Source organism: Chroicocephalus ridibundus, chromosome 21, assembly GCF_963924245.1.
Source record: "Chroicocephalus ridibundus chromosome 21, bChrRid1.1, whole genome shotgun sequence".
NCBI classification, from domain to species: Eukaryota; Metazoa; Chordata; class Aves; order Charadriiformes; family Laridae; genus Chroicocephalus; species Chroicocephalus ridibundus.
In genome coordinates this window covers 2,495,360-2,521,319 of record NC_086304.1, presented here as the reverse complement: position 1 = coordinate 2,521,319, position 25,960 = coordinate 2,495,360, and the positions used below count along the sequence as shown (strand labels likewise).

General features: G+C 59.5%; 1 protein-coding gene across 3 annotated transcripts; it reads left to right on the top strand.

Annotated features, from left to right (window-relative positions):
• Nucleotides 1–453: 453 nt before the first annotated feature.
• Nucleotides 454–25,960, top strand: PI4KB (phosphatidylinositol 4-kinase beta). 3 transcript variants are annotated; one of them, XM_063356978.1, is made up of 13 exons: nucleotides 454–587; nucleotides 998–1,113; nucleotides 6,778–7,747; nucleotides 17,011–17,055; nucleotides 21,721–21,948; nucleotides 22,333–22,560; nucleotides 22,784–22,893; nucleotides 23,262–23,366; nucleotides 24,048–24,171; nucleotides 24,259–24,524; nucleotides 24,700–24,832; nucleotides 25,149–25,269; nucleotides 25,622–25,960. In XM_063356978.1, the coding sequence occupies exons 3-13, from the start codon at nucleotides 6,806–6,808 to the stop codon at nucleotides 25,801–25,803; spliced, it is 2,484 nt and encodes an 827-aa protein (XP_063213048.1). In that variant the 5' UTR covers nucleotides 454–587; nucleotides 998–1,113; nucleotides 6,778–6,805; the 3' UTR covers nucleotides 25,804–25,960. The 3 variants fall into 3 exon arrangements, with proteins under 3 accessions (XP_063213048.1, XP_063213046.1, XP_063213047.1); XM_063356976.1 differs by lacking the exons at nucleotides 454–587; nucleotides 998–1,113 and adding an exon at nucleotides 4,302–4,339; XM_063356977.1 differs by lacking the exons at nucleotides 454–587; nucleotides 998–1,113; nucleotides 17,011–17,055 and adding an exon at nucleotides 4,302–4,339.

Here is a 25,960-nt window from a genome sequence, read left to right as displayed (position 1 = left end):
GTGGGAGGGTGCGTGGGACCCCGTGGAGGTGACACCAGCGTCCCGTCCCGTCCCGTCCCCTCCCGCGGGCTCTGCCCAGCCCCGGCCCGGGGGGAGTGAAGCTGCGGGTGGGCTCAAAGCAGCCGGAGCGGGTGACACGGGGCGGGGGGGGGGGGGTCTCCGGCCGTGGGGGAGGATTTGTGGGCACGGGGCGCTGCCTCAGCTTCCCCTGCGGGGGGCGCAGGGATCCGCGCTCCGGGCGGGCGGTGACGACGGAGCCGCTTTTCGAGGGGAAAAAAACGACGTTTTTCGGCCAAACCCGCGGGCGCGCCGCCCCCGCCACGCCCCATCAGACCACGCCCCCTCCGCCAGGCCACGCCCCCATCGTCGCTCGCGTCCCTCCCCCATCCTCAGGCCACGCCCCCCTCCCCGCGCGCGTGCCGCCGGGCCGGCAGGGGGCGCTCGCGGGCGGCGCGGCCCCTCAGCCCCGTCAGGCGGCGCCGCGGGCAGCCCGGGCCGCCGGGGCCTGCGCCACCCCCGCCGCCCCGCTCCGCCGCCCCGCCCCGCTCCGCTCCGCTCCGCTCTCACCCGGCGCCGGCACCGCGCAGGTGAGCGCCGCACCGGCACCGGGAACCGCCCCTTCTCCTCCGCGAGGCAACGCGCCCCCCGCCGCCCTCCCCGGGCCCCCGCCGCCTCCTCTGGGCCCCCACCCCGGTGCGGGCCGCGGCGACACCGGCGCCCCGGGAAGGGAAGGGAGGTCTCTGGGGTCTGTTTTGCGGCTGCCCCGGGAGGTCACTCACCCGCCCCGGCCTGTGCCCCTTCCCGGAGAGCCGGGCCGGGCCGCCGGGGGTGGCCGGGGCCTCCGCCACCTCCCCCAGGCTCGCCAGCACCGGCGGCCGGGGCTTTGCGGGCCGAGCGCGCCTCGTCGCGCAGGAAATTCATCTTTTCCTCTTTTTTTTTTTTTTTTTTTTTTCTCCTTCCCCCCCCCCCCCGCCCCCCCCGCGCCTTTCCCTTCCAGCCGATCGTCCCCGGAGCCCCGCGGAGCCGCTGCCCCCCAGGATGAGCCGCTTGCGCTGCCCCGTGCGTCGGCACCCCGGAGCGGAGAGGCGGCGGCGCGGGATGGGATCGCACCAGGTACCGCTGCTCCGCCCCGGCCTTCGGGGGACGCGGGCGACACCCCCCCCTCTTCCCCCCCCCCCCCCCGGCGAATCCCCGCATCCCCCTGCACCAACCTCCCCGCCTTCGGGGCCGGCCCCGGAGCGCATCCCCCCCTCCGGGATGCCGCCGGGCTGGTGGCGTGGGCCGGTTGGAGGAGAGTCTCGGGGACCCGTTCGGAGGCTTTTTCAGCTGATTTTCTCCGCGCCGTCAGACTGTCATTTCTGACGAGGCTTTGCCAGCCCCCCCCCCCCCCCCCCCCCCGGAGCCATCTGGTGCCCCTCGCGCTTTGTAATTGCCTAAAATATCTACTTAAAGAGTGGAGATGTTGCGTAACGCGTTGGGCTGGGGAGCAGCGGCTCGTCCAGATCCGTGCCTTGGCCGTGGGTTGATAATTCGTCGATGCTTTCCTTTTCCCCCACCGCCTCCCCGAAACTTCTGCTTCAAGTTGATAGTGACTTCAGGCGCAATAAATAATAATAATATTTAATCACTCCCTTTGCTGTCCCCTGCTTTGACCCGTTGTGAAACTTTGAGAAGCAGCGTGGGGAAGTAACCGGGTGGAAACGCTGGTTTCCAGGTCTTTGGCCCAAGTGCTGCTGCCGTCCTGCTCGCAGCGCCGGCTGGGAGAGCAGAGGCTTTGCAGTGCCACCGAGGTTTTTGAGCTCCCCTTGGGGACTTTGTCGCTCTCCGCGCGAACCGGTGGCCGTGTCGGAGGCCTCCCTCGACTCCTGCGAATGCCGAGGGGTCTGTCTGCTCCTGCAGAGCCCGCGGCTCAACCTGCAGCCTCTCCCCGGCGGAGGTAATAGTCACTGACTTCTTCCTTGGAAATCCGAATGGGATTTCAGTCTGTGCCGGGGTCGTGTGCTCCTTAAATCACAGCTGATTTGTCATCACGTAGCTCAGGGTCTGTGCTTGGATGGGCAGCGCAAGAGCCGCTCTCGGAGCCCGAGCCGGGGATGTGAGCTCCTTGCCTTTTCTCCTTCCATTTTAAGTCCCATCCAGACGGCTTATTTCAGGCCACACTTTAGAGAAAAGAACTCGGACGTGGCTGTGGGTAACGAGAGCGGCTCGAAATGGTGAATTTACATATATAAACGAGTGTGGGAACGTTCAGGCGCAAAGTGCCTTGTGATCACTGGGAGGAGGAAACTTCCCATGGGTGGCCGTGCCAGCGCGGCTCGCTCAAGGGTTTGGTGAGCTCGGAGACAGGTCGCTGTGATGGCAGGGTTTGTCCTCGCTGGCTCAGGGATGGTAATTAACCGCTCGCCAGGGGCGGAGGGGTGTGAGGGAAGAGGACAAAAGGTTGGATGTGTTTGTGTGAGTAAGGAGTGGATGAGCCGCCGCTGTGGTATGCGTGGAGTGGGCTCGCGAAGGGCTTCCTCGCCGAGGCGCCGCCGCCTGTTGCTGCAAAACCCGCCTTTTCCAAAGGGCTGGGGCACTTCCCAGCCTCTCTCAGAGGTGAGAAAGAGTTTAGCGCTCCCACAATTATATATATATATATATTTATTTTTTTTTAATGGCGAAGTTAATTTATAAGTAAATCACTGGATTCAACGCCTTCCCGTGGGGCTGTGTCATTCACAGGGGAGGAGGGAAAGAAGGAAGTGCTGGCAGCGCGGTTCGGGGGCTTTCCCTCTGTCCTTGCGCCTCCGTCCCCTCCGCGGCCCGGGGACCGTCGTTCCGCAGCGGGGGAGATGGAGTGACTTCCTAGGAAAGATGCCACAGAGACAAATTATAAATAATTTGCTGTGGCTGGACATTCGGAGCAGGGAGTTAGTGGCATCTCCCTTAAAGAATCGAGAGGCCGAGGAGCGTTGGGAGCCGTTCTTTAATGAGTTGAGCAGTTTGTCGGTCTCCTGCTGCGTTTCTTGCTGTTGCTGGGGCTGTTTCTTCCAGCAGAGCGTTGCTCGTAACCTGCTGTTTCATTAAGGAAATGGCTGGTCCGGTGCGTCGGGGCTTTGACGTACTGGTTTGAGGCACCGGTTCAGCTGAGCGGAGCCGCGCTTGGGAGGGAAAGGCTCTCGAAGGCCGCTCTGTCCTGGCGGGGGGCGGCTGCGCTGGACGGAGGAGCCCGTCCTGTCTGTCTGTGGCACCAGCGATCGCGTGGTCCCTGGCTCAGGGCTTCCCCTTTGCCTTTTTTCCTGCAAATCCACTTATTTGCTTTCCCTCCGCTGTTTGTTCCGCAGCAAGATGCTGCTGCTCCGTTGGAGAACGGCCCCAAAGCAGCCCTTGTGCAGCGGGGGAGGTTGATGGGCAGAGTCTGTCCTCGGGGACAGTCAGTCGCAGTCCCTTCGTGCCTCAGTTTCCCCAACCTTTAAGCTGTCACCTGAGGAGTCGCATTGAGTTGCTCTGTTTGCGGCGGGTCCGGAGGGACGCTCCGAGGAGTGGGGACTCTCCCCTGAGCGTAGCGAGGGGCACTGACTGTCTATCCTCCTCCGGCCCCCCCCAGCGCCGCCGCGATGTTTTCTGCCCCCATCCCAACTCCTGTGGCCTTCCCGAAGGCACGGCAAGATGTCGAAGGCCGTCAGTGCTGAGCAAAACAAAAAGTAATGCAGTGTAATAGAGACCAGATGTCTTGGTGAGGCTTCATCCTGTCCTCCTGGTTGGTTGCCAGGGCTAATATTTCTTATTCAAGTCAGGCAGGAGCAAGACTTTTCTTTTTTTTTTTTTTTTTTTTTTCCTGTAAAGCCACGGCTCTGTTCCCGTAGATCTCCCTCCGCTTTTGTCCCCCCCGAAGGAACGGTGCTCTGGGATCGCTGCACCGACAGGCGGCTGCTCCGTCGGTAGTTTCTGTGCTAATAGGGACTTCCCTTTATTTCATATTTAATCACCGACTTCAGGGCTGTTCCACCAGAGAGAAACTTGGCCCGTTATGGCTGTGGGTGGAGGATGAACCACATGAATTCAGCTCGGCCTGTTTTCCAGACTGGATTGCTTCATTGTGTGCAGCTGATGGGGTTTTTATCCCTGTTGAGACCAGCGATTTGGAATAGGGGAGTTAGGCTGAGCCTCCGGAGGTAAATAGTACGTTGTGATACGTTTCACAAACGGTGATGTGAATCACGGAAAAACGCGGAGAGGTGCAGGAGGCGGGGAGTGAATTCCCTCGCTGGGATTCTTAGGGAGCACCAGGAGGGGAGACGTGTCCTCGGTGGGCTCCGAACGGCCCCGTTGCCGGGATGGCACCGAAGAAGGCGTCTGTGTAAGTGTCTGGGGAGGGGGCGGCCGAAGAGCGAAATAATAATAACAAAACAGCAACGCACGGATTTCCAAGCCGTGCCTGCGGTGCGGAGGTAACCCCGCAGGCCCGTGGGTGGATTTATCTTGCGCAGTTCCTTAATCCAAGTTTAACCCACTCAGCGGCCGCGAGCTCTGGCCGGCTCCTCGCTGCTGCGGAGCCGGGGCGCGGGTCCCTCCGGGCCTGCCCGGCCGGGGGACGGCGGCCACGGCATCGGGGACTTGGGGCTGGCGGTGACTGCGTCGCGGACACCTCGGAGTCATCGGGATACCTTGCGTGAGTAGGAGGTTCAACGTCCAGGATGACAGCCTGTGCTGTCCCGCTGCACCAGGTTTCTCCCGCCAGCCCCGGGTTTGCGGGGAGGGAGGTTTAACGGGATCCTTCGCGCTTTTCCTCCCTCTACAACCCGGCGAGGAGGATGTCGAAAGCGTTTCCCTGCATGGGATAAACCAGTCGGGGCCGGCAGAGCCCTCCGTGGTACTTCTGTGCAGGGACTTCCGCACCCGCCGCGGGGCCGCGGAGCCGCCTTTGGGGCTCCGGCAGATGCCACCGCTCACTTTTTTTTTTTTTTTTATTTTTCATCAGTTTGTTGTCCCGGTTGTCTTGATGCAAACATTTGAAGGACCCCGGAATTGCACGAGCAAAGCTCTGGGCTGCTCTTCCTCGGACTCGGCTCCGCTCCGTTCCTCTTCAAGTCCCGCCTTGCCGGGTTACGCCGACGGATCTCTTTTTTGCCGGCATGGTGTTAATTTAGAAACTAGATCGTCTGGGCGTTTCGTGGGGCAAGGCTGGGCTCACTAAGAAGGAAAACCAACTTCCTTCAGCTCGCAGGGTCTTTAGGATCTAATGACCACAAATATTTGAAGCATGCGGGATTTGTAGGGAAGGGAATGGCAAGCACAGAGGAAAACGTTGTGTGTCGCTGCCGTGCGGACGGGGTGAAAGATGCCATTCATATCAGTTCAGACTGCTGAACTTTGGTCAGGCTTTTTTCACCTCGTAGTTAGAGCTTAAAGTGCTTTGAAAACAAGAGGAGGAAACGGGTCTCCGTGAAGCGGCGCTCGCATCTGGACGCGCCGACCTCGTTTTTACCGGCTTGGAATATTTAGGGAGAAACACCGTGGGTTTCCTCACCCCTTTCTCCCGCGTCGGGAGCTGTAATCGCTCGTAAAAATAAGCAGGTCGTTAAATTAACGGGGAAATATCTCGTTGCGAGAAGCCGCCGGCGCAGCCTCTGCGGGCGGAACAGGGGCTGGGGGGTCTGTCGGGGGAACAGACAGGCAGAAAATGGTTCAGTGAATTTCTTTTCCAAAGACAGTAATTTTTTCCACCGTGCTGGACGTGAAAAGCAGGAGGGAATTGGCAATCTGCTTGCAGCGCTCAACATTTGTAAAAGGCATTGTGCCCTTCTGCTGATCACGAGCTGTCTTGTTGTAGCGTACGAGCAATAAAGGGAAGCAGCCAGGGCCGCAGTAATGATGGCAGATTGAATAGAGTGCCTTATTTTATTTTTAGAGGACGATTTCACTTGGCACCGGCCGCCTTTATTCTTGCTGGTTATCCGCAGAGATGCACCGTTGCTCTTTTTATTGAGATGAGAAACCAGGAAGTGCGTTCGATCCCTCGTTTATCTTCTTTTTAAAACGTAATTAAGTACTAATCGTCGGCGAGGGTACGTAATCCGGGCAGCGGCGTCTGGACTTTGAAAACAGGGACCGCCTTACAACCAACTCGGTTCTTGCTCCGGCTCTTTGCTCGCCCGGCCCCGACGGGGGATTTGACCATCGAAGCACCCTGTGCCGCTGTCGCCCTCCGTCCCGCAGGGAGGGAAAATGAGCAAAAACCTGGGGACGGGGGATAAAATCCACCTGCTCCAGCGAGAAGCGGAGCCACTGCCTCCCCCCAGCCCGCGGCCCTCTAGTCCCAAGCCGTGCAGAACGCCTTTGGGCTGGAGAGCGTAAAGCAACCTGCTTATTTATATTTTATTTTTTTCCCCCCTCTCTTCCTCTTTTTGGCTCGCTCGATTTATTTTTTTTTTTTTTTTATCGTCATGGTAACAGGGAGATTTTTTTGTGTGTGTGTGTAATGGCTGATAGATGCTTGCAGCGCTCTCTCAAGCCCGAGCGGGAGCTCACCGAGAAGACCTTTAAACCCCAACGTGACCAGCTCGGGGTTGCGCTGGGCCAGCTGGCGCTGCCTGCGTTGGCTCGGGGCAGCGTCCCTCTCTAGAGAAAGGCTTCTTGAAAAGGTTTGCGCCAAACCTCAGCTCTCCGTGTCCCTTGAGCTGTATCCCAGCACGGATTCCTGATTTCCCACCTTCAGGCTGGAAGCAGGTCTCCTCCGCAGACTGTCCCTGACTTTTTTTTGTGTGTGTGTGTGTGTGTCTTGTTTTTTCTTTTCAGCTTTGAAGCGCGCAGACCCGCCACTGCTATGGGAGACTCCGTGGTAGACCCAGCCCGAGGGACAGGCGTGGACCAGGCGCCCGGCTCAGCGCCCCAAGGGAATGGCGGGACGTCCCTCAGCGTCATCACGGAAGGTGTCGGGGAGCTGGCGGTCATCGACCCCGAGGTGGCGAAGAAAGCCTGCGAAGAGGTCCTGGAGAAGGTCAAGTTGATGCACGGCGTCTCCTCCGACAGCTTGACGAAACCGGCCGATGGCAGCGAGGCCGAGCGCGCCCCACGGACCGCGGTGGATTTGGCCAACGGAGACATCGTGGAGGGCTGTGAAATCAAGTGCTTGGACGATCCGCCTGGCACGGCCTCTAAGATCCAGGAGGAGGACGAGACCGTGGCCAACACTGTGAAAACCGCCCGGAAGCGGCAGAAGAATAACTCTGCTAAGCAGTCCTGGCTCCTCCGGCTCTTTGAATCCAAACTCTTTGATATCTCCATGGCCATTTCATACTTGTACAATTCAAAGGAACCTGGTGTGCAGGCTTACATTGGGAATAGGTTGTTCTGCTTTAGGAACGAAGACGTGGACTTCTACCTGCCACAGCTGCTGAATATGTACATTCACATGGACGAGGACGTGGGAGATGCGATCAAGCCCTACATCGTGCACCGCTGCCGGCAGAGCATCAACTTCTCCCTGCAGTGTGCCCTGCTGCTGGGTGCCTACTCCTCGGACATGCACATCTCCACTCAGCGACACTCCCGCGGGACCAAGCTGCGGAAACTCATCCTCTCGGACGAGTTGAAGCCAGCTTACAAGAAGAGGGAGCTGCCGTCGCTGAGCCCGGCGCCCGATATGGGGCTGTCTCCTTCCAAAAGGACTCACCAGAGGTCCAAGTCGGACGCCACCGTTACCATCAGCCTGAGCAGCAATCTGAAGCGCACAGCCAGCAATCCCAAAGTCGAGAGCGAGGAAGAGGTAATGTCGGGGCTCTCCGGGGCTCAGCCTGCCCGGGAGGGGATGCTCCCGGGGCCGTGCTCCCGTGTCAGTTCTCATCTCGTAGCTCCTCCCTTAACCGCAGGGTTGTTTTTTTTTTTTTTATGTCCTAGTTGCTGCCAACAATCAAAGTTTTGAGTCCTGTGTCAAACTGAGACACGCCGGTGGGTCACGCTTGAGGGTGTTGGGGCTCCAGAGGGGGAGTTTTGTTGGTGTGAGGGGAAGGGAGGGCACTAGACGGCTTCAAGGTAAGGCTGGGTCAGGAGCACGGAGCCGCTTCCTGTGCTGCTGAATTCCCACACGATTTGGGCAACAGGGATGGTCTCTGCGTTTTGCAATCTGCAGCCATCAAGATCGCTGTTGGAAATCTGATTTCCTCCTTGTCCCGACTTGTTCGCCTTTAACAACGCTGAGGTTCATTCGCAGGCAGGATGGGCGCTGGGTGGCCGGGAGCAGGAGGAGAGCAGATAAACCCATCGGCTCTGCCGACCCCGTGCCCTGGCCAAAACCAGCCCTTGGGGCACAAGCCCTTCTGGCCGCAGGGCCGAGAGCTGCAGTCGTGGGGTTTGGCCGCCGCCGCTGCCCTGTGCCTGGCTCAGCCTTGGATTTCTGGCTGGTTTTCGCGGCTCCAAGGTGGTGGAAAGCCAGGCTTTCCCTGCCGGAGGGGCCGGGCTGCGCGGAGGAGACGCTTCCAGTTTGCAGGGTTGGGCGCTAACGTGGTTTAACGCCAAAGCAGACGACGATTAAACAGGTAAACTCGGGCATACGCGTGTTGCACGTTTTCCAAACCCCAGTAGCTCCGGTGGGTTTTGTGGCATTTATTTTGAAGCGTCGAAAAGTTATCGGCACAAAGTTGCTTTGGCGCCGAGCTCCTGTGTCGGCGCGGGCCGCGAGACTCGGCGCGCGCTCGCTGGAGAGCGAGCGTTTCTCCCGGAGAAAATGCGGATTATTCATTTCACACGTCTGCTGACACAGAGACTTTTGGAGCGAAGGGATGAGCAGCATCCTCGGCAGCGGGGCCTGGAGGGAAAAGGCGGGGAGAAACAGGGAACTTTTTTTTTTTTAATTTCGTTTTGTTTTGAAGGGCTGGTGGTTTTTAGCGTGAGCTAAAAAGTGAGGTGCTGAGAAACGCGGGGCTGAGATGAGGAGGACGGGGGAGGTGAGCTGGTGCTGAATGCCGATTTTTCTGAGCCAACCAAACCTCTTCCCCTGCCCTGCCTGGAGAAGTTGAAACGCTCCCCCGGGGAGGTGCTTCACCAGGCTGGGAAACGGCTCGTAAAACCGCGGTGCCGAAGGTCCGGTCCCGGGGGGGGAGCGCGGTTCGGCAGCCGTTCAGAGCCGCCGTCCTCCGCGCAGCTCCTTCCGTGGGTCCTCCCCACGTGGATGAGACCCCGAGAACCGACTTCCCCGCGGCTCTGTCTAGACATTCAACGTCTTGTGACTGTTTTCATAACGGTGGAGTATTTCTTGGCTTTCCTGCCTTGCCCGAGATTCCCCCTTTCCCTCAGCTTCGCGCTGGTTTATAAATCGTTGGAAGGGGCCACGTGGTGTCTGCCGGGCGCGGGGAAGGCTCCTTTGGGTAAGGGTTTGAAGGAGGTTTTGGAGGCGTGAAGCGGCCGCCGTCCGGGCTGGTTTCAGGTTAAAACCACCCTGTCCCGCTCCCTGCGGTTCTTGGGCAAAATCCCAGCTGGGAGCCGGGGTCGCAGCGTTTGCCGGTGGGTAAATGAATCTTTCATGTCGCTGCCCGTCGGAAAACAGCCGGCTGATGGAGAGCAGGACGCGCCGAGGTCTCTCCTACTCGCGCCGGCTGCAGCCGCTTGAAAAATGGAAACCCAAGCTTTGCATAAATGATGGATGAAGGCAGCGTGGCGAGGAGTTTCTCTTGGCAATGTTGGAAACGTGTTTTGATCCGGAGGCGGGGCGAGCCGTTTAAACGGCACACGGCAGTAGGGATACTTGAGGTGCCGTAAGAACTTTCCTGGCTTCCGAACAGCCCCAGCCACCTTCCTGGCCCGGTGTTATTTTAAGTGCTGAACGTTACGGCCTCCTATTTGAACCCGGCGATCCCCGGAGCCGGCCAGGTGATGGCGGGGCCGGGCAGGTCCGGCATAAATTCCAGCAAATTCCAGAATTCACTATTTTAAGATACTTTAATCCACAAGTTGCTCGGTCCAGGAGACCCGCGGATGTCTGAATTGTGTTGTGTTGGGACCAGCCCATAGGTTGCTCCCCAAACTTTCTTAAACCAGAGATTTTAGGGCAATAAAATCCGATGCGTGCTCGTCTGGGAGTTCTGTTTTCCCCTTATGCTCCTGTGTCTCTGCCGCCAACGTCCTCGCCGTGGAGCCGTGGGTCGGGAACCCGCTTCTGCCGCGCCTCCCGAGAGACTCCTGTTTCTCTCTTTGCGAAAAATTGCAAAACCGGAACGTAAAACCAAGAAGTTGTTGGTCCGGATTAAGGGAGGCTGCGACACCTGAATCTCCTTACGGAGCGCTGCCTGCGGTGTCTGGTCTTGCCGTGCCTGCCTGGGCGGCTCTTCCCAAGGGGAGCAGAGGATGGAGAACGGGCTTTGCGGAGAAGGTGGCCGTTCCCGACCCGTGACCGGGGGCTGTTGGAAGAGCGGGAGAAACGGACTCTGGAAGAGCTGTAGGGAGGAGAAGCTGAAGCATTGGGCGTAGGTGTGAAATAGAAGCCGTAGGGGACAGGGCTGGAGGAAGAGGTGCAGGGAAAGGAGGGGTACGGAGGAGGACAGGTCTGTCCCGTCCGTCCCTGAAAGACTGTTGTGGAAGTGTCCTGCGATCTCTGGCGGTGCCGGAGGCTCCGCCGCAGGGCTTCCAGCCAGACTTGGTCCCGGTGAGGGGTTTCCCACGTCCGGGCTTCGTCTCCCCTTCGCCACCAAGTCCCAAAGCCGCTTTTTGGCTCTACCGAGGAGGTGGTCCGGTTGGGTTTATTTTCCCATCGCTCCTCTCTCCACTGAACAATACGGGGGTTATTTTCCCAGCTCCCATCAATCTTCTCTCCACTGAACAATTTTGGCCTCTTCGACGTTTCCTGTAGGTCGCCTGTTCTAGACCTCTGGGGTTTTATTTCTCCTCTGGACCTCTGCCCGTTGCTCCACATCTTCCTCGTGGAGCGCGGTGCCAGGTCCTCCCTGTTTCTAGGCTCTTAAAGGTGCCTCTGTCCTTCGCTGCCAGGGCCGCGGGTACCTGCCGTTCCCGGATTAGCTGAGTCAGACCCAAAGCAGGTATTAATGCTGCTTAAGGGAGGGGGAAAAAAAAAAAAAAAGGTTTTAGAGCGTGGTGGGGGACGGCTCTTAGCAAAGTCCGGAGTCAGCCCTGGGGTGAATCCGTCCTTTCCCCCGCGGTCGCCTGGCACTTTTTTTCTAGAGAATAATTCTTCCCGCTGGGGGCTTTACGTTCCACTTGTCACTTCACGCTGCGTAACCGCCGTAAGAACGGGCCGGAGGCAGGGGGGGGTTATTTCAAGCGCCGTTCGCACTGTGGGGTTTTATTCCTCACCGGCTTACGCGTCCGTAATGTAATTCCGCGATACGGTTCTAATGGTGTAAATTTATTTTGTATTTATTACTTTTCAATTAATACAAAAGCACGCAAAGGAAAAGCCGCCAGCTGGAGACTCCTGTCGCCTTGCGTTGCTCCGGTTCGGGGTGGATGGCCTCAGCCTTTCCTCCAGCCCTGGTTTTCCAGGGTGGTGGTTGTATTTTGCCGGAGTCCAGGTGTGTCCCGTTCTCCGATTTATTTACAGACAAAGGGTGGATTAAATGCTCGGCATTGAATTTTCCACCTGAGCAACATGAGACCAGGAGGGGAGGATCCGGCTGTAACCTGAGGCTGGTGCTGGAGGCCAGGGGGGAGCCACCAGGGAGCGTCCGTCGGAGATGGTCTGGGATGGGGCGGTTGGATGGCTTTGGCTGCGTGCTCCACTGGGATGCCGGGAGACCGCGGCCAGGATCCCGTGCTGTAGACGTGGGGGCAGGTTGCCGTCCCGGCGCTTGCACGATGGGGATGTTTTAACTTCTTTTTTTTCACCTGTTGACGTTAATTTCCAAGACGAGACCCTCGCTGTCTGCGGCAGGAGCGGGTCCTGCCCGTGCCGTTGGGTCGGTCGCGCTGGGCAGGAACCCGGTGGAGTTGGGCCGGGTGGCTGGTGAAACCTCGGTGGGGTGGACGCCGGCCATGGCGGGGACACGGTGGCCGGCTCCCCGGGGTTTTGGCGGGGCTGCAGGCAGCGACCTGGCAGCAAAACCTCCCCCCGGGGCAGAACGGCTGCTTCAACCTCAGTAAAACCCTTCGTGGCTGGGCCGAGCAACCAGAACCTTCCGGAGATACCTGCTGGGGCCAGGAGGGGCTGAACTCGGGGCAGGGAGAGTCGTGGTGCTGTCTGATCCCCGTCATTTCACCGAGCTCTACAAACCTGGAGCCTCGCTGGCTTTGGGGAGGGTGTGTGGGGGGTGTGTGTGTTGTTTTCTGTTTTTTAGTGCCGCCTCCTCCGCGAGCGCGGCGGGAGCTGCTGTGTCGGCGCAGCGAGCCCTCGCCAGCGCCGGGCTTTTGCTGCACAAACAGGTCGTGCTGCCTCCGCAGCCTGCCAACGCCTCTGCCCCCGCTCCTGCCGCGGCGCCTCGGTTACCCGCTCCCCGCTCCCGTCTCCCCACCCCTCCAGGGGCGGACGAGCACCCCCAGGGTCTGTCTGAATCGGCGTTTTTGGGGGGGTGAAGGCACCCGGGATGCGCTGCCGCCCCCGCTTCGCCTTTCTCCTAGGGCTGGCTCTTCGTTGCTTTTGGAAAAGACGTTTCAAAGGTGAAACCCACACCCCCCCTCCCCAAAACTCCGGGTTAAAGCGGAGGCTGGTTGCGAGCCCTTTGGCTCCCCAGGACGCACCAGTCACCCGTACGCAACCCTTATCTCCGCTCCTGCTCCGCGGGGTGACCCCGGCGGCCCTGCCAGCGTGGCAGGGCACAGCGAGACGGGGCTGAGAGATCCGGGACCGCGATGGCGAGTCCTGGGGTTTGAAGTAATTTTAATCTCAGGGCAGATGCACCGAAGTTTATAGCTGAGAGCCCGCAGCCGGGTGAAACAGGGAGGATGCTCCCTGGGCCCCGCTCTGCCTCCCACCGGCGTTTTCTAACTCCCGGAGCCTCGGAGGTGGGAAGAATAAATCCCGCTGACTGCCTGGAGAGTGGTTCATCCCTCAGATCCATTCACGAGCTAAGATCAAGGTTCAAAATATGCTGAGCAGGGAGGGGAAAAACAGCTTTTTACGTCCTTTTTTTTTTTTTTAATACCAACTGGATTAAACGCAGTGATTTCTAAGAGGGAACGGCTCGCTTTAGCTGCGCGCCTGAACCCAGCGCCTGCTCGGAGCCGGGCCGATGGTGGAGAGAGCCGGGCAGACCGGTGTCTCCGTGCGAACAGAAATGTTTGGCTGAACTGGTTCCACTAGTCAAGTGGAAAGGAGGAGGAGAGAGAAAAAAAAAAAAAAAAAATTAATTAGAAACCTGCTAATTGAATAATCAGTTAAGAATCTAGGCTGGCTGCCGGGGAGGGAGCGCTGCAAACGGCAGCTTCTCAAATGCCAGCGCCTCGCTGTTAACGCGGGGCCGTGGCGCGTGGGTGGGTGGTGGAGGAAGAGCAAAGCTTTCACGCGACGCGAGCGCGCTGCCCACGCCGGGGGGGTTATTTTCTTTTTTTTTTTTTTTAACAGCAGCATCAGCGTTTATCTTGAGAAACGGCAGCGCGGGTTTATATGCAAATCTGTTTACGTCCGCGTTTCTTGCACGGATTCGCTTATCGGAGCACCTGGATCTGAAAAGTGCTTTTGATTCAAGGTTGCCCGACGCGTCTGACCCCGGTCTTTCGCTTTTTAGCCCCCGTCCTTGCCCTGCCTTTGCCCTTCGGGGTGTGGAGGAGCATTGTTGGCCTTTAACCTCTGGAACTGCACCTCCAGCAGCGCTGGCAATAGGCGCTTTTTCGGGCAGAGCTCGTTTCCCCGCCGCCATAAGAGCGGCGTGGCTACCGGCGAGCTCGATGCCGGTGTGGCAAACGGCTGCCAGGTCCCAGGGACGGGTCCGAGTTGGGAGGTTTTGCATCTTTTCCTTATTGTCCCTTTGGACGCAGCGGGGCGTCCCCCTGCCTGCCGGGCTTCCGCGTGGCCACGGGGAGAGCGGTCACTCGGGCTGCAACCTCTCGCTCCTCCGGGCATCCCGTTTTCGTGTCTTTTAGCTAAAAATACCTCCCTTTCCCCATAATACGGGCAGTGTTGGTGAGGCGTTTGCCTCCCAAGAGCCGTCTTGATTTTAAAATTTTTTATTTTATTTTTTTTTAAGATACAAAACGCCACCGTCCGTAACATCCGTTTTAGTTTTGTCGCAGGTAGGGAAGTCCTCCTGCGAAGGATTTGTGGAAGCGAAAGCGCTGGTGGGGCTTTACAAAGAGAGATGAAGTTATTTTTATCGGTGCGACGGGGTGCGTTCACCGGGGTAGGAACTCGTGCTGAACGCTCCTACGTCTTAAGAAAGGCCAAGAGTTTTAGCCTTGTAAACCCCAAAGCGAACCCTGCGGAGACGGAGGCTGCGGATGAGCCCTGTCCCGAGCGGAGCGATGGATAGAGGGGAGAGATGCAGAGACGGAGGCTGCGGATGAGCCCTGTCCCGAGCGGAGCGATGGATAGAGGGGAGAGATGCAGAGACGGAGGTTGCGGATGAGCCCTGTCCCGAGCGGCGCGATGGATAGAGGGGAGAGATCCGGCGACGGCCGCGACTGACCGTAAACACCCCTTTGCACCTGCCTTTCGCCTGAGCCCAGGGGATTAAACGTTCAAGGTTTCTTGTTTCCCGAGCGACAGATCTGGAAACTCGCCCATGCTTGGGAAAGGGCTCATCCGCGTGGCGAGTTTGCGAGGGAGAGGAGCCGCGCTGCCGGCGCCCTTCGGCTGTGCTCGTTTCCCCGCTCCTTCCAGCCTGCTTTCCCGGGGAAGCGAGTCTCGCGGGATCCTCATCTCCTCCAGCAGGCGCTTTTGGAAGCGTCGAGCAAACGCCGCGGAGGGGAGAAGCCGGGAACGTGCCGAGCTTCTTTACGTTTTGCCGCATCGGCTGCTTTGCGGAGGTTTGTGCCCCTTGGTGACGCCGGCCAGCGTCCCCCGGGGCCGAAGCAGCCCCCGGCGAGGGGATGTGGGAAGCGTCGTGGCGGCTGGAGCTGTTGCAGGGGAGGAAGGTTTGGGGGACGTAGGAGGAAGCCAAGCTTGGCCAGGTCTTGCCCCACGAGCTGTGTTCCCTGGAGCGCTTTTTTGTTACGCTTTGCTGGCTGGCTGCCGTAAAACTACCCGAACCTCGCTGGGGAAATGGTCAAATATCGAATAGAGGCCTCAAAAATGTCCTTCCTTGAGTGGCCGGCGGGTCCGGCCGCCCCGCTGCATCCCCGGGCAGAGCCGCGCTGCGCTGGATGGGGGGAATAGGGAATACCAGAGCCCTTGGGCCCTCCTGCAGCCCTGTCCCTTGGGAGAAGCTGGTGGGTTCAGGCCAAGCTCTGCCCGGCCTTTCCCTGCCCCTGCGGAGCCGGGGAGAGGAGCCTCCGGGGGAAACGGCGTTGCTGGAAGCGCAGGCGCATGGGGAGGAACCGGCTCCAAACACGTCCGGAACTGCTGAGATTATGCCGGAAGGTCAGACGCTAAGCAAAAAAAAAAAGAAAAAATTAATTCCCACTCCAAGTTCGTTATTCCTGTTCTCCGGATCCAGGTTTTGTGCTGGAGGAACTCGCCGTGCCCCCGGCTCTGGCTCATTTTCTGTGGGACGGTGCTTCCCAAAGCCCCGCTTTTTAAAAGCTTTTCCACTTACCTCCCGACGGCACCGTCCCGCAGCCGCCTCCCGCTGTTGATCTCCTGGTCAGAGATTTTTTTTTTTATTTTTTTTTTCTTATTTACAACAAAACAGGGGGAAACTGGTCCCTAAATATCTTGATTTAAGACGCAGGAATGAGTCTGATGCCCGGGAAGGAAGCAGCAACGTGAGCCCGGAGCATCTTCGGGGCTCGGGATAGGTATTTTTTTTTTTGTTCTCAGTGAGCCTTACGGGGTCTCGGCGCTGTTTGGGTTTTTATGTGGTCACGCGGAAGCGATTAATTTAAAGACTGTTATTTCTTAGGGTGAGACTAAGCCTGGTGGAATTAGCGTATCCCTGTAATTAACGCACTAAACCCAGACCTGTTTGTTTCTTTTTGGGAAGTGGATTTTAAAACCAATTACACGCACCGGTCTCAAGGGCGCGAAGCTCCGTTTTGTTTTTTTTTTTTTTTTTTTTTTTTATTATCTCTCTTTTCGGCGTGAAAACAGTGGCCGTGTGGGCTCCCGAGGTGGTGGGCGGTTGGGGTGGAGGTGGAAAGCGCTGGTTTAGGGAGGAGGCGGGAGGGGGGGGGGGGGTGGGTGGCTTTGGGCGACGGTGGGGAACGTGGCCGAGGGCTTGTGCTCGCGGTACCAAGGCTTTGCTGGGCTGCGCCGGGATGCCGCTCCGTAAAGTAACCCTTCCGCTGGTGAAAACTCTCTCGTCGACTTGAAAATAGTTTAATCGTTGGGGTCCTTTTTTTTTTTTTTTAACTTTTAGGACAGTTTCCGGGGGTGGGGGGGGTGGTTAATTTTATCTGTCGAAATTAAGAGGCGGAATTAGAGTCCAGGGGAGAAAAATCACGCGGTTTTGTCGATGGAGAGGGGCCGGTGTCAGGGCAGATACCGGCACGAGCATCCCTGCCTGCCCCACCAGCTCCCGTCTCTGCCGCTGCTCCGAGCCGAGAAAGTCAGAGCCGAAACCTGAGTTACGCTCCTGGGGTAAAGAACATTTTAAAGGATGTAAACGGGGAAAATCCGTGGGGGTTTTACGGGTGTTCAGCGTAGGATCTGCCGATTGGGCCGCCAGTCCCGCTCCCGCTTTGGTTCCACCACGAGCGGCCTCGGCCGGAGGCGGCTCCGGTTTAGATCCGGGAAGTTGTTGTCGCGTTACTCTGGAAGCACCACGTGCAGGTTTGGATGCCGCTTCCTCTCCAAGAGTAAAAGGCGGCGAAATTATGATGGGGTGGGGGGGGAAGAAAAAAAAAAAAAAAAGAATTAAATGAAAAGTGATGGTTGTGAACCTGGAGCTAAACTATTGCTTTTTCTCCCCCTCTCCCTCCTTCCTCTCTCTCCTTTCAAACAAACACCACCACCCAAAACTGCCAACAAACCCCCTTTCCTCCGTTTCCCAGGAGCTCTCCTCCAGTACGGAAAGTCTCGATAAGTCATTCTCTCCCGTAAGTGGCCCGTTTCGTTCCTGCGCCCGGGCTGCCTGCCTTCCCCGCCACAGCAGCATTTCCTCTCTGCCACCAAAACCCCGGCCATGGCCGCGCGCCGCGAGCACCTCTGCTCCCCAGCCGTGTCCGTCCCCCCCCCCCGGCCCCCGGTGTCTGTCACCGCTTGAGCCCTCGCCGAGGGGGACAAAACCGGCGTCACCCCCCCGGCTCCCCGGCACCGCGCGCGCACTGGCTGCCTGGTGCCACCGCAGCCGGGCTCGCGGCGGTGCCGGCTTCGATTGAACCTTTCCCGCTTGTCCGGCGGAAACGGAGTTTGGGGCAAATTCGCTTGCACCGGTTTGGCTAAAATAAAGCAGAAAGCCCCAAAGGGCTGGAGGGTGGCGGGGGGGGCCCCTGGGTACTCATTTTACCCCCCACTCATTTTACCCCCCGCCTTCCCCCCCCTCCCCCCAGAGAAACCCTCGTGCCGCCACCGAACGGCGGAGGCCGGGGGGGGGACGGGGCTGATGCTGCTGCCCATTTCGGTCCGAGCAGTCGCTGACCTTGGCGTGGCGGCGTCCGCAGATGAAAGAGGAAATGCTGTTTCCTTGAATTTTACTTAAAAGTCCTTTGCCAAGATGGGATTTAATTTGCTTTTTTCCACGAATCATTATTTCTTCTCCCCCCCCACCTTTCTGTGTGTTAAATTTTGGTCTTTCAATCAAAACCCAGCGTTTCCCTTATAGAGCACTTTTCTTTCAAAATGAGCCTTTTTCATTACGTTTTGGGTTTTTTTTGGTTTTGTTTTGTTTTTTTTAAATCAATAGCATCTTCCTCATCTGTGTCGTTTTCCTGACGGCGGGTGCGTGTTCTCCGTCTGGGATTCCCAGTGGGCTTCCACGCGTTGAATGTGTAGTCCATGATCAAAACCACTTACCCGGGGGCAGCGGCGCCTTGCGGAGCCCCATCCCTCTGGGCCGGGGTTTGGGTGGTGAACTCCAGCCTTTTTTTAGCCTTTAAAAAGAATTATTTGTCCCGTATACCCAGCTCTCATCCTTCTGTGCCTGCCGAGGGAAGATTTTCACACTTTTTACGCCCCGCACGGCGCGGGCAGGAGCATTGGCGCTGCGGTCGCTTACAGGCACAAGGGTTTTACCCCTGAGCACCCCCTGGCGCAGGCTAAATAACCTTCTATTTGTTATAAATCTCCTCCAACTCCACGGTTTTTGAGAGGTGCAAGGGACGGCGGGATGCTCGGGCAGCCGTGGGTGCTGGCGGTTGGGTGGGAGGTAGGACACCGGGCTCTGAGTCCCAATTTACCGCCCAAATTTAGGTAAGTTGCTTTATTTTTTTTCCCCCCGCCGCCCCTCCTGCTCCTCCCGGCCAAGGAAAAGCAGCGACGTCTCCTCCTCCGGTGGCTTTTTGAGGCTCGGTGTCAGCGGGACGCTTGCAGGTTCCTCGGTCCCAGGGCATCGCAGGAGCCTCCTCGCCGTCCTCCGGCTGCGGTGATGGCTGTTGCCGCCATCCCCTCCACCGGGACCGTGCCACCCATCTCCGTGGGTCAGCGCCCCGTTCCTCTCCCCTGGAGACCTTTTCCCCCTGGCTCCGCTTGTGGTTTTTCCACGGCAGATGGTGATGGCAGCAGCTGGGGCTCTTTGGAACCATTTGTGGCAAATTCATAAACCCGCTACAGGCTGGAGCCGAACGATCACGGCATTTAGAAATCCTGCCAGGTCCCGGCTGCCAGCGCCGATGCCGAAACCATGGCGGCTGGCAGCGAAGCCGAAGGGGCCGGGCAGCAGCTCTGCCCCACTGGGTGCTTCCCAGCTCCCATAGACCGGGGGTGGGTCTCGCTCCCCGGGGAGCGCGGGACCGTGGGCAGCAGGAACGGGGTTTTGCTGTATAAATGCTCCGAAACGACAAAATGTGCTGGTTTGAGCCGAGGAGAGGTGGGACCTCGGGGTAGAGGTCGGTAGAAGAGAAGAAAACGCTTTGGCAGCTGGAAAACATCCCGCTTGGAGGCTGGGAAGGGTCCCAAATTAACCCTCCTGGTTTTTGGAGATGCTTAAAGCTCGCCCAGGCGAAACCACCCGGACGAACCCACCCGGGCGGGATGGCTGGGGGAACCGGACCGGCCTTGCCGCGGTGTGACACCTCCGGCACCGCTCCGACACTGGCTCTCCCTCCTCCGCCCGTCCTGTAGCCAGGACCGGATCCGTGTCGTCGTCCCTGCCCGGCGCTGGGAAGCGGTTTGGGAAGAAGGACGCTCCTGAAGCGTGTCTTAGCAAAACACAGACACAAAAGCCCTGCCGAATTTAAGAGCGGGGAATATTGTTCCTTCCAAGCGCTGCCAGTGAAATGTTTTGCCGTAGTAGAAAGTAAACGGTAGAAAGTAAATATTTATGTTGGATCAGAGCAACAGCAGGAGCCGTCGGGTGGTCGGAGGAGGGAAGAGCATCTCCCGTCCTCTCTTCGCTTGGCTTCAGGACCGTGATGTTAATGAGCCAGGGCAAAGGCAGCTCTCCGCAGCCCGGCGTCGGCGGGACGGCCTTTCTGCAGCTCTCCGGGCGGGCTGGAGACGGCGTTTCCTGCGATGGCTCGGGCCAGGGACGGCCCCGCTTCAGCTGATGCCGTTTTCCAAAGCCGCTTCTCCATAACAGGATGCGAAACTTCCCGGAGCGGCACTCGGCGAGATGCCTTTGGAGCGGGACGGGATGGGGAGGACGTTTCCCGGCCGCGTGTTTCTGGCCGGAGGAGCCGAGACCTGAAGGTTTTCAAGCGGAGCATAAACATCGGCGATGCAGACGGGTCACGGAGGCGACGGGGCGCTCCCGGGGTCGGCACGGCTTCGCTCCGTTGGCTGCAAAGCCGGGAGAAGGTGCCGCAGGAGATGGTTTGGGATCCCTGGAGAAAAAGGGGTTTAAAAACCGCCTGTGCTTGCGAGAGATCAACGCAGGGCTGAGCCGGGAGGACTTGGCTCGCGGTCTGCTCCTGCTCGTGGGCACCTCCTCACCTGGGCACGTCCTGAATTCCCACCCGGCGACTCTTTCATTAAATTATTCTGCCAAGTAACGCAGAGGGACCTCGGCGGGGACACGGGGCTGTTTGAGCGACGATGCCAACTGCGTGCCGGACCTGGAGACCCGCGTCCCCCCAGAGACCAGAAGGCCCTTGGAGGAGCCGGGACATGGCAGCCCCCGGGGTCCGGTGGGAGAGGCGCCGGGAGGAGCGGAGCATCCTTTGAATAGCGTTAAAACGGTTTTCGCAGAAACGGGACAAAATGCAGTCGAGGGAAACGGTCCCGGGGGTCGAGGCAGCCTTGGGGCAGGGGGTGGCAGGAGCCGAGGCAGGGCAGGGTCCGGCCGGGACCAGGCGCTTTCAGCCCCTCGGAGCATCAGCTGGGGCAGGGGTTTATTTAAATACCCTCCGCCGGGTAGGCGGAAGCGATGTCGCTGGCTGCGGTGCGGTGGAAAAAGCTGCCTCCGGGCCCGAGGATGCCTCTGCGGGGGTGGAGGAAAGGCCAGGAAGGGTTTTTGGAAGGATTTTTGACGTGGACTACAGATACAAACGATTTCCCACCTGCCCTTTCCTAAAAGGGAACCACCAGACCGATCCTTCTCCTCTTTTTTACCATCCCTTTATTTTGCTGTGTGGCCGTTCCCGGCTCTCCAACGTTTTCCTTTGCTTCCTCTTCTCACGCTCCGTAGCTTTTTGCATGTGCATTTCCAGCATGATTGTCCAGTGAACACTTTGCAAGTTTAATTCTGCATCTGAAATGACAGAAATCAGCCGTAATCGTTTGTTGTTGTGATTTGAAAGCTTGAAAAAGTGGAGCAGAGAGCTCGGCTTAAGCCGTGGGGGTGCTGGGGGGCTCCCGGGTCCAAGGGGCTTCCCGAATCGCAGTTTGATCTTTGCCAAATGGTTGGAATGAGCCACGATCGAGAGGCTTCGGGGTGAGGAGACAAGAAAAAAAACCCGGCGCTGAGCTGGGGGCTGAGGCCGATTCGCGCTCCCTCTGCTGGCTGCGGGCTCCTGGCCGCTGGGGAGCCGGGGATCCGAGGGTTTGGGTGGGGATGGGGGCTCCGGAGTCTCAGGGATCCAGGGTTTTGGGTGGGGATGGGGGCTCCGGAGTCTCAGGGATCCGAGAGTTTGGGTGGGGATGGTGGATCCGGAGTCTCAGGGATCCGAGGGTTCAGGTAGGGATGGCGGCTCCGGAGTCTTAGGGATCCGAGGGTTTGGGTGGGGATGGTGGATCCGGAGTCTCAGGGATCCGAGCGTTCAGGTAGGGATGGCGGCTCCGGAGTCTTAGGGATCCAGGTGTTTGGGTGGGGATGGTGGCTCCGGAGTCTCAGGGATCCGAGGGTTCAGGTAGGGATGGCGGCTCCGGAGTCTTAGGGATCCAGGTGTTTGGGTGGGGATGGCGGCTCCGGAGTCTCGGGGAGGAGGAATCCTGGAGAGGGAGGGGGAAAAAGTGCTTTGATATCCCACCCTGCTCTGCTCCCGGATGATGAACCCGGCTCTCCGGTGACGGGAGCGTCATCCGAGAGCGGGGAAGAGGGTGGGATGGGAAGAGCCTCTTTATCTGGAGTTTACCCGGGTGCTTTTAGACTGCGGAGCCCGATGGCAAAACCGCCGGCGTCTCATCGACCTGCTGCCTTTGTAACGCTCTCCCCCCACCCTCTTTAGCCTGTCAGACTTGCCCCCGAGAGGGAATTCATCAAATCCCTGATCGCCATCGGGAAGCGCCTGGCCACCTTGCCCACCAAAGAGCAGAAGACCCAGCGGCTCATTTCCGAGCTGTCGCTGCTGAACCACAAGCTGCCGGCGCGCGCCTGGCTGCCGACGGCCGGCTTCGACCATCACGTAGTGCGGGTGCCCCACACCCAGGCGGTCGTCCTCAACTCCAAGGACAAGGTACGAGCGGCCGGAGGAGGGTTTTGCCCTCGAAAGGCAGATTATTTTATCCTCGGCGCGGCCTGTGCTTGGGCACGGAGCGAAAGAAACGCTTCGCGCCTGGGCTCAGGGAAATCTCCCGCGTCCCGAGGGCTGCGCTGTCACTGCCAGGGCTGGGAGCGACGGGGAGAGAGGTCTGTGCAGGCAGCTGGGGGAGGGAGAAATACCCCTGAGGGTAACCGTGGGCTGCAGGCGTCTCTGGGAGGTCCAGCCCTGCCCCGGGGGCTTTTCCACATCTACCGAACAGCACGGCTTTGCCCCAAAAACCAGACGCCAAAAAGGTGCTGTCGCTGCCTGGCGCTCCAGCGGCCGTGCCCTGCTAACGCTGCGCTTCGCTTCCCCCAGGCTCCCTATTTAATCTACGTCGAAGTACTTGAATGTGACAATTTCGACACAGCGAATGTGCCCGCTCGGATCCCCGAGAACCGCATCCGGAGCACGCGCTCGGCCGAGAACCTGCCCGAGTGCGGGATCACGCACGAGCAGAGGACCAGCAGCTTCACCACCGTCCCCAACTACGACAACGACGACGAGGCTTGGTCCGTGGACGACATCGTGGAGCTGCAGGTGGAGGTGAGGCCGGGGGGCATGGGGGGGGATGCCAGGAGGGTTCGTCCCGTGCTGGCCCTGCGAGGTGCTGCCGGGATCCGGCGCAGCAGCGGCGCGGGAAGGGAAGGCCCTCCCAGGTGGCGGTGCCATCCCAGCTCCTGCCTGGGGTAAAAAAAAAAACCAAAACAAGTGGGAATTGCGTTCCAGCAGCCGCTACATCCCACCTCTCGCACCTTTCCCCTCCCAGCTGCCAGAGATTCACACCAACAGCTGTGACAACATCTCCCAGTTCTCTGTGGACAGCATCACCAGCCAGGAGAGCCGGGAGCCCGTGTTCATCGCTGCTGGAGACATCAGGTGAGGCCGGCGTGGCGCGAGCAGCCCGGGCACCGGCGGCCCTGGGGCGGCTTCTGAGTTCGGATGGAGTAAGGGCAGGACGCGAAATTGCCAGATTCCCGGCAAAAAAAAAACCATCTGCACGGGTTAAGGAGGGGCCGTGCGAACTCTGGGCGGTGTAAGAGACGCTCGGGGCTGGTGCAGCCTCCCCTGCGCGGCCGCTGGCGTCTTTTCCTGCCGGCAAAGCGGCGGCTGTGACCCAGGTTTTGGGGGGGAATCCACGAGTTTTGTGAAGCGCTTTGGATCGAAGCGGCTCTGGGTGCGCGCGGTGGTGCTGCTTTTCTCCCTCACCAACGGGTTTCGCTGCTCAAGGGCTCTGTGTCTTGCAGGCGGCGGCTCTCGGAGCAGCTGGCGCACACCCCCACCTCCTTCAAGAGGGACCCCGAGGACCCCTCCGCCGTCGCCCTGAAGGAGCCCTGGCAGGAGAAAGTCAGGTAGGGCTGGAAGGGGCACGTGTGCTGGGTTGGTCTCGGCGCTGCAGGGACTTTGTCCGTCCCGGAAATCCAAGGAGGCGGCTCCGTGATTCGCCCAGTCGATAACCGTGGCCTCGACTTTAGGCCCTGCTGGTCCCCAGGGTGGGTGCGTTGACGCGGGGCCGGGGCAGAGGGCAGCGAGCCGTGGGTGCGCCGGAGGAGGGAGAATTTGCCGCTCTTGCGTTAGGCTTTGAGGGGCTTTGCCAGGTATTTATAGGCATCTTTTACGTCAGAAGAGTTTGGCCTGTCCCGAAATAAACTCATTCACGTTCATTTATGGCCAACCCTCAAATTCCAACTGGAGCAAGCAGGAGAGCCCTCTGGGCTCCAGAAATCTGGGGGGGCAGTCTGGGCCGCGTTATACTGATGGAAGGGCTGGGGGATTCAGGGAGAGTTCATTCCCTTCTGCTCTTCTCGGAGACGGTTTTTGGCTCGGGTGGGATTTGCCCCGTAGTTTGGGGAGGGGGGGGGCTCGGTGTGCAGTTCTTGCCGTCCTGGGCCCCGGAGCTCGTGCTGCCGCAGTCCCAACTGAGCATTCCCAGAGGCTTTCCCTGCCCCGAGCCCCCGACGTCAGACCTCTGGGGCTGACTCGCTGCCCACCCTCCCTTTCCTCACGCTCCCATCCTTGCCCGTTCCCTGCAGGAGGATCCGGGAAGGGTCCCCCTACGGCCACCTGCCCTCCTGGCGCCTCCTCTCCGTCATCGTCAAGTGCGGGGACGACCTCCGGCAGGAGCTACTCGCCTTCCAGGTCCTCAAGCAGCTGCAGGTGAGACGGGAGCGGGGCTGCCCGCGGGGGCCGCGGCTGCCTGGGGCCGCCCGGGATCCTGAGGGATTTTCTCGCTCTCTCCCACAGTCCATCTGGGAACAGGAGCGTGTCCCACTCTGGATCAAGCCATACAAAATCCTCGTCATCTCCGCCGACAGCGGCATGATTGAGCCAGTCGTGAATGCTGTGTCCATCCACCAAATCAAGAAGCAATCCCTGCTTTCGCTGCTGGATTATTTCCTGCAAGAACATGGCAATTACAACACCGAATCCTTCCTGACGGCCCAGAGGAATTTCGTGCAGAGCTGTGCCGGTTACTGCCTGGTGTGCTACCTCCTGCAGGTCAAGGACAGGCGAGTCCCCACGCCGTACTGCCCTGTCTTCTACCGGGATTCGTCGTTTTGTCCCTGGATACAGCAGGGAAATTCTGGGAGCCGCGGGTGCTGCTGCTCCCGGGGGCGCTGCTGCTCCCGGGGGCCGTGCACGCGCTTGCGAAGTTTAATGGAAGGTTTTCCTTCTCCCGCACAGGCACAACGGCAACATCTTGCTGGATGCGGATGGACACATAATCCACATCGATTTCGGGTTCATCCTCTCCAGTTCCCCCAGGAATCTTGGCTTTGAGACATCTGCCTTCAAACTCACCACGGAATTTGTGGACGTAAGCGCGCGGGGGGGGCCGTGACGGCGAGGGCTGAGGGGTGGTCTCGCGGCGTGGGGTGGCACAGTCAAACCTCGGCAAACCCCCAGCGGTTCTTAGCCAGCTCCGCAGCCGAGCTGCTCCCGAGAGCCAGCCGAGGAGCTGAAAGCGCTGTTTGCTGCGTGGCTTCACTCGGAGAAGTGAAATTCCCCCCCATCCGCCCCCCCCGCCCCTGGCAAAATCCCGTCGTGCCCCTTCCAGTTGACGGTCCCCCTGCTCAGGTTGTCCTCAAGTTTCTCCAGCCGCTGCCCTGCACCCACCAGCCTCTCCCTTCCAGGTGATGGGCGGCCTGGACGGGGACATGTTCAACTACTACAAGATGCTGATGCTGCAGGGTCTCATCGCTGCGCGGAAGCACATGGATAAAGTCGTGCAGATCGTGGAGATCATGCAGCAAGGTAAGAGGGGCCACGGCGCGGGAGGGGCCGGGCTGCGGAGAGGCTCAGGAACGGCTCGGTGACCCCCGGCGTGTGAAGGGAAACGCCTGGGGTTCGCCTGGAGGAGTCTCGGAGCAGGAGAGGGTCCCGGGGGAGCCTAAAACACACCCAGAGGGATGGGGGTTGCCATTCCCTCAGTGCGGGAACAGGCGCCAGCGTCCTCGGTGGCCGCGGGTTGTGACTCCCCGCGCCACAAACCGGCCTCAGAGGCAGTGACAAGGGACGGGCCGCGCTGGCCGGAGCCCACCCGGCCCCTGGGGGCTGCGCTGGCCCCAGTGCCCCCGCGCCAGACCCCGCTCCTCCCTCCCCGCAGGGTCGCAGCTCCCCTGCTTCCACGGCTCCTCCACCATCCGCAACCTGAAGGAGCGGTTCCACATGAACATGACGGAGGAGCAGCTGCAGCTGCTGATCGAGCAGATGGTGGACGGCAGCATGCGCTCCATCACCACCAAGCTCTACGACGGCTTCCAGTACCTCACCAACGGCATCATGTGATGGCCGCGGCCGCCCTCTCCCGCAACGTCTCCGTGCCCGGCCCGGGCCTGAGCTTCGTCCCCGGGGACGAGGTCTCGGTCCTCGACGGTAAAAAGGAAGCCGAGTCTCAGCATCTTCCCGGGGCTGCTTTTTGCCAAGACTCTTCAACGAAATGAAA

Bases quoted from the DNA above. Each gene is read 5' to 3' on its own strand.
- PI4KB (XM_063356976.1), top strand. From the start codon at position 4,317: ATGGCACCGAAGAAGGCGTCTGT. The intron at 22,894-23,261 runs GTGAGGCCGGCG...TGTGTCTTGCAG, and splicing joins ATCGCTGCTGGAGACATCAG to GCGGCGGCTCTCGGAGCAGC. The intron at 25,270-25,621 runs GTAAGAGGGGCC...CCCTCCCCGCAG, and splicing joins CGTGGAGATCATGCAGCAAG to GGTCGCAGCTCCCCTGCTTC.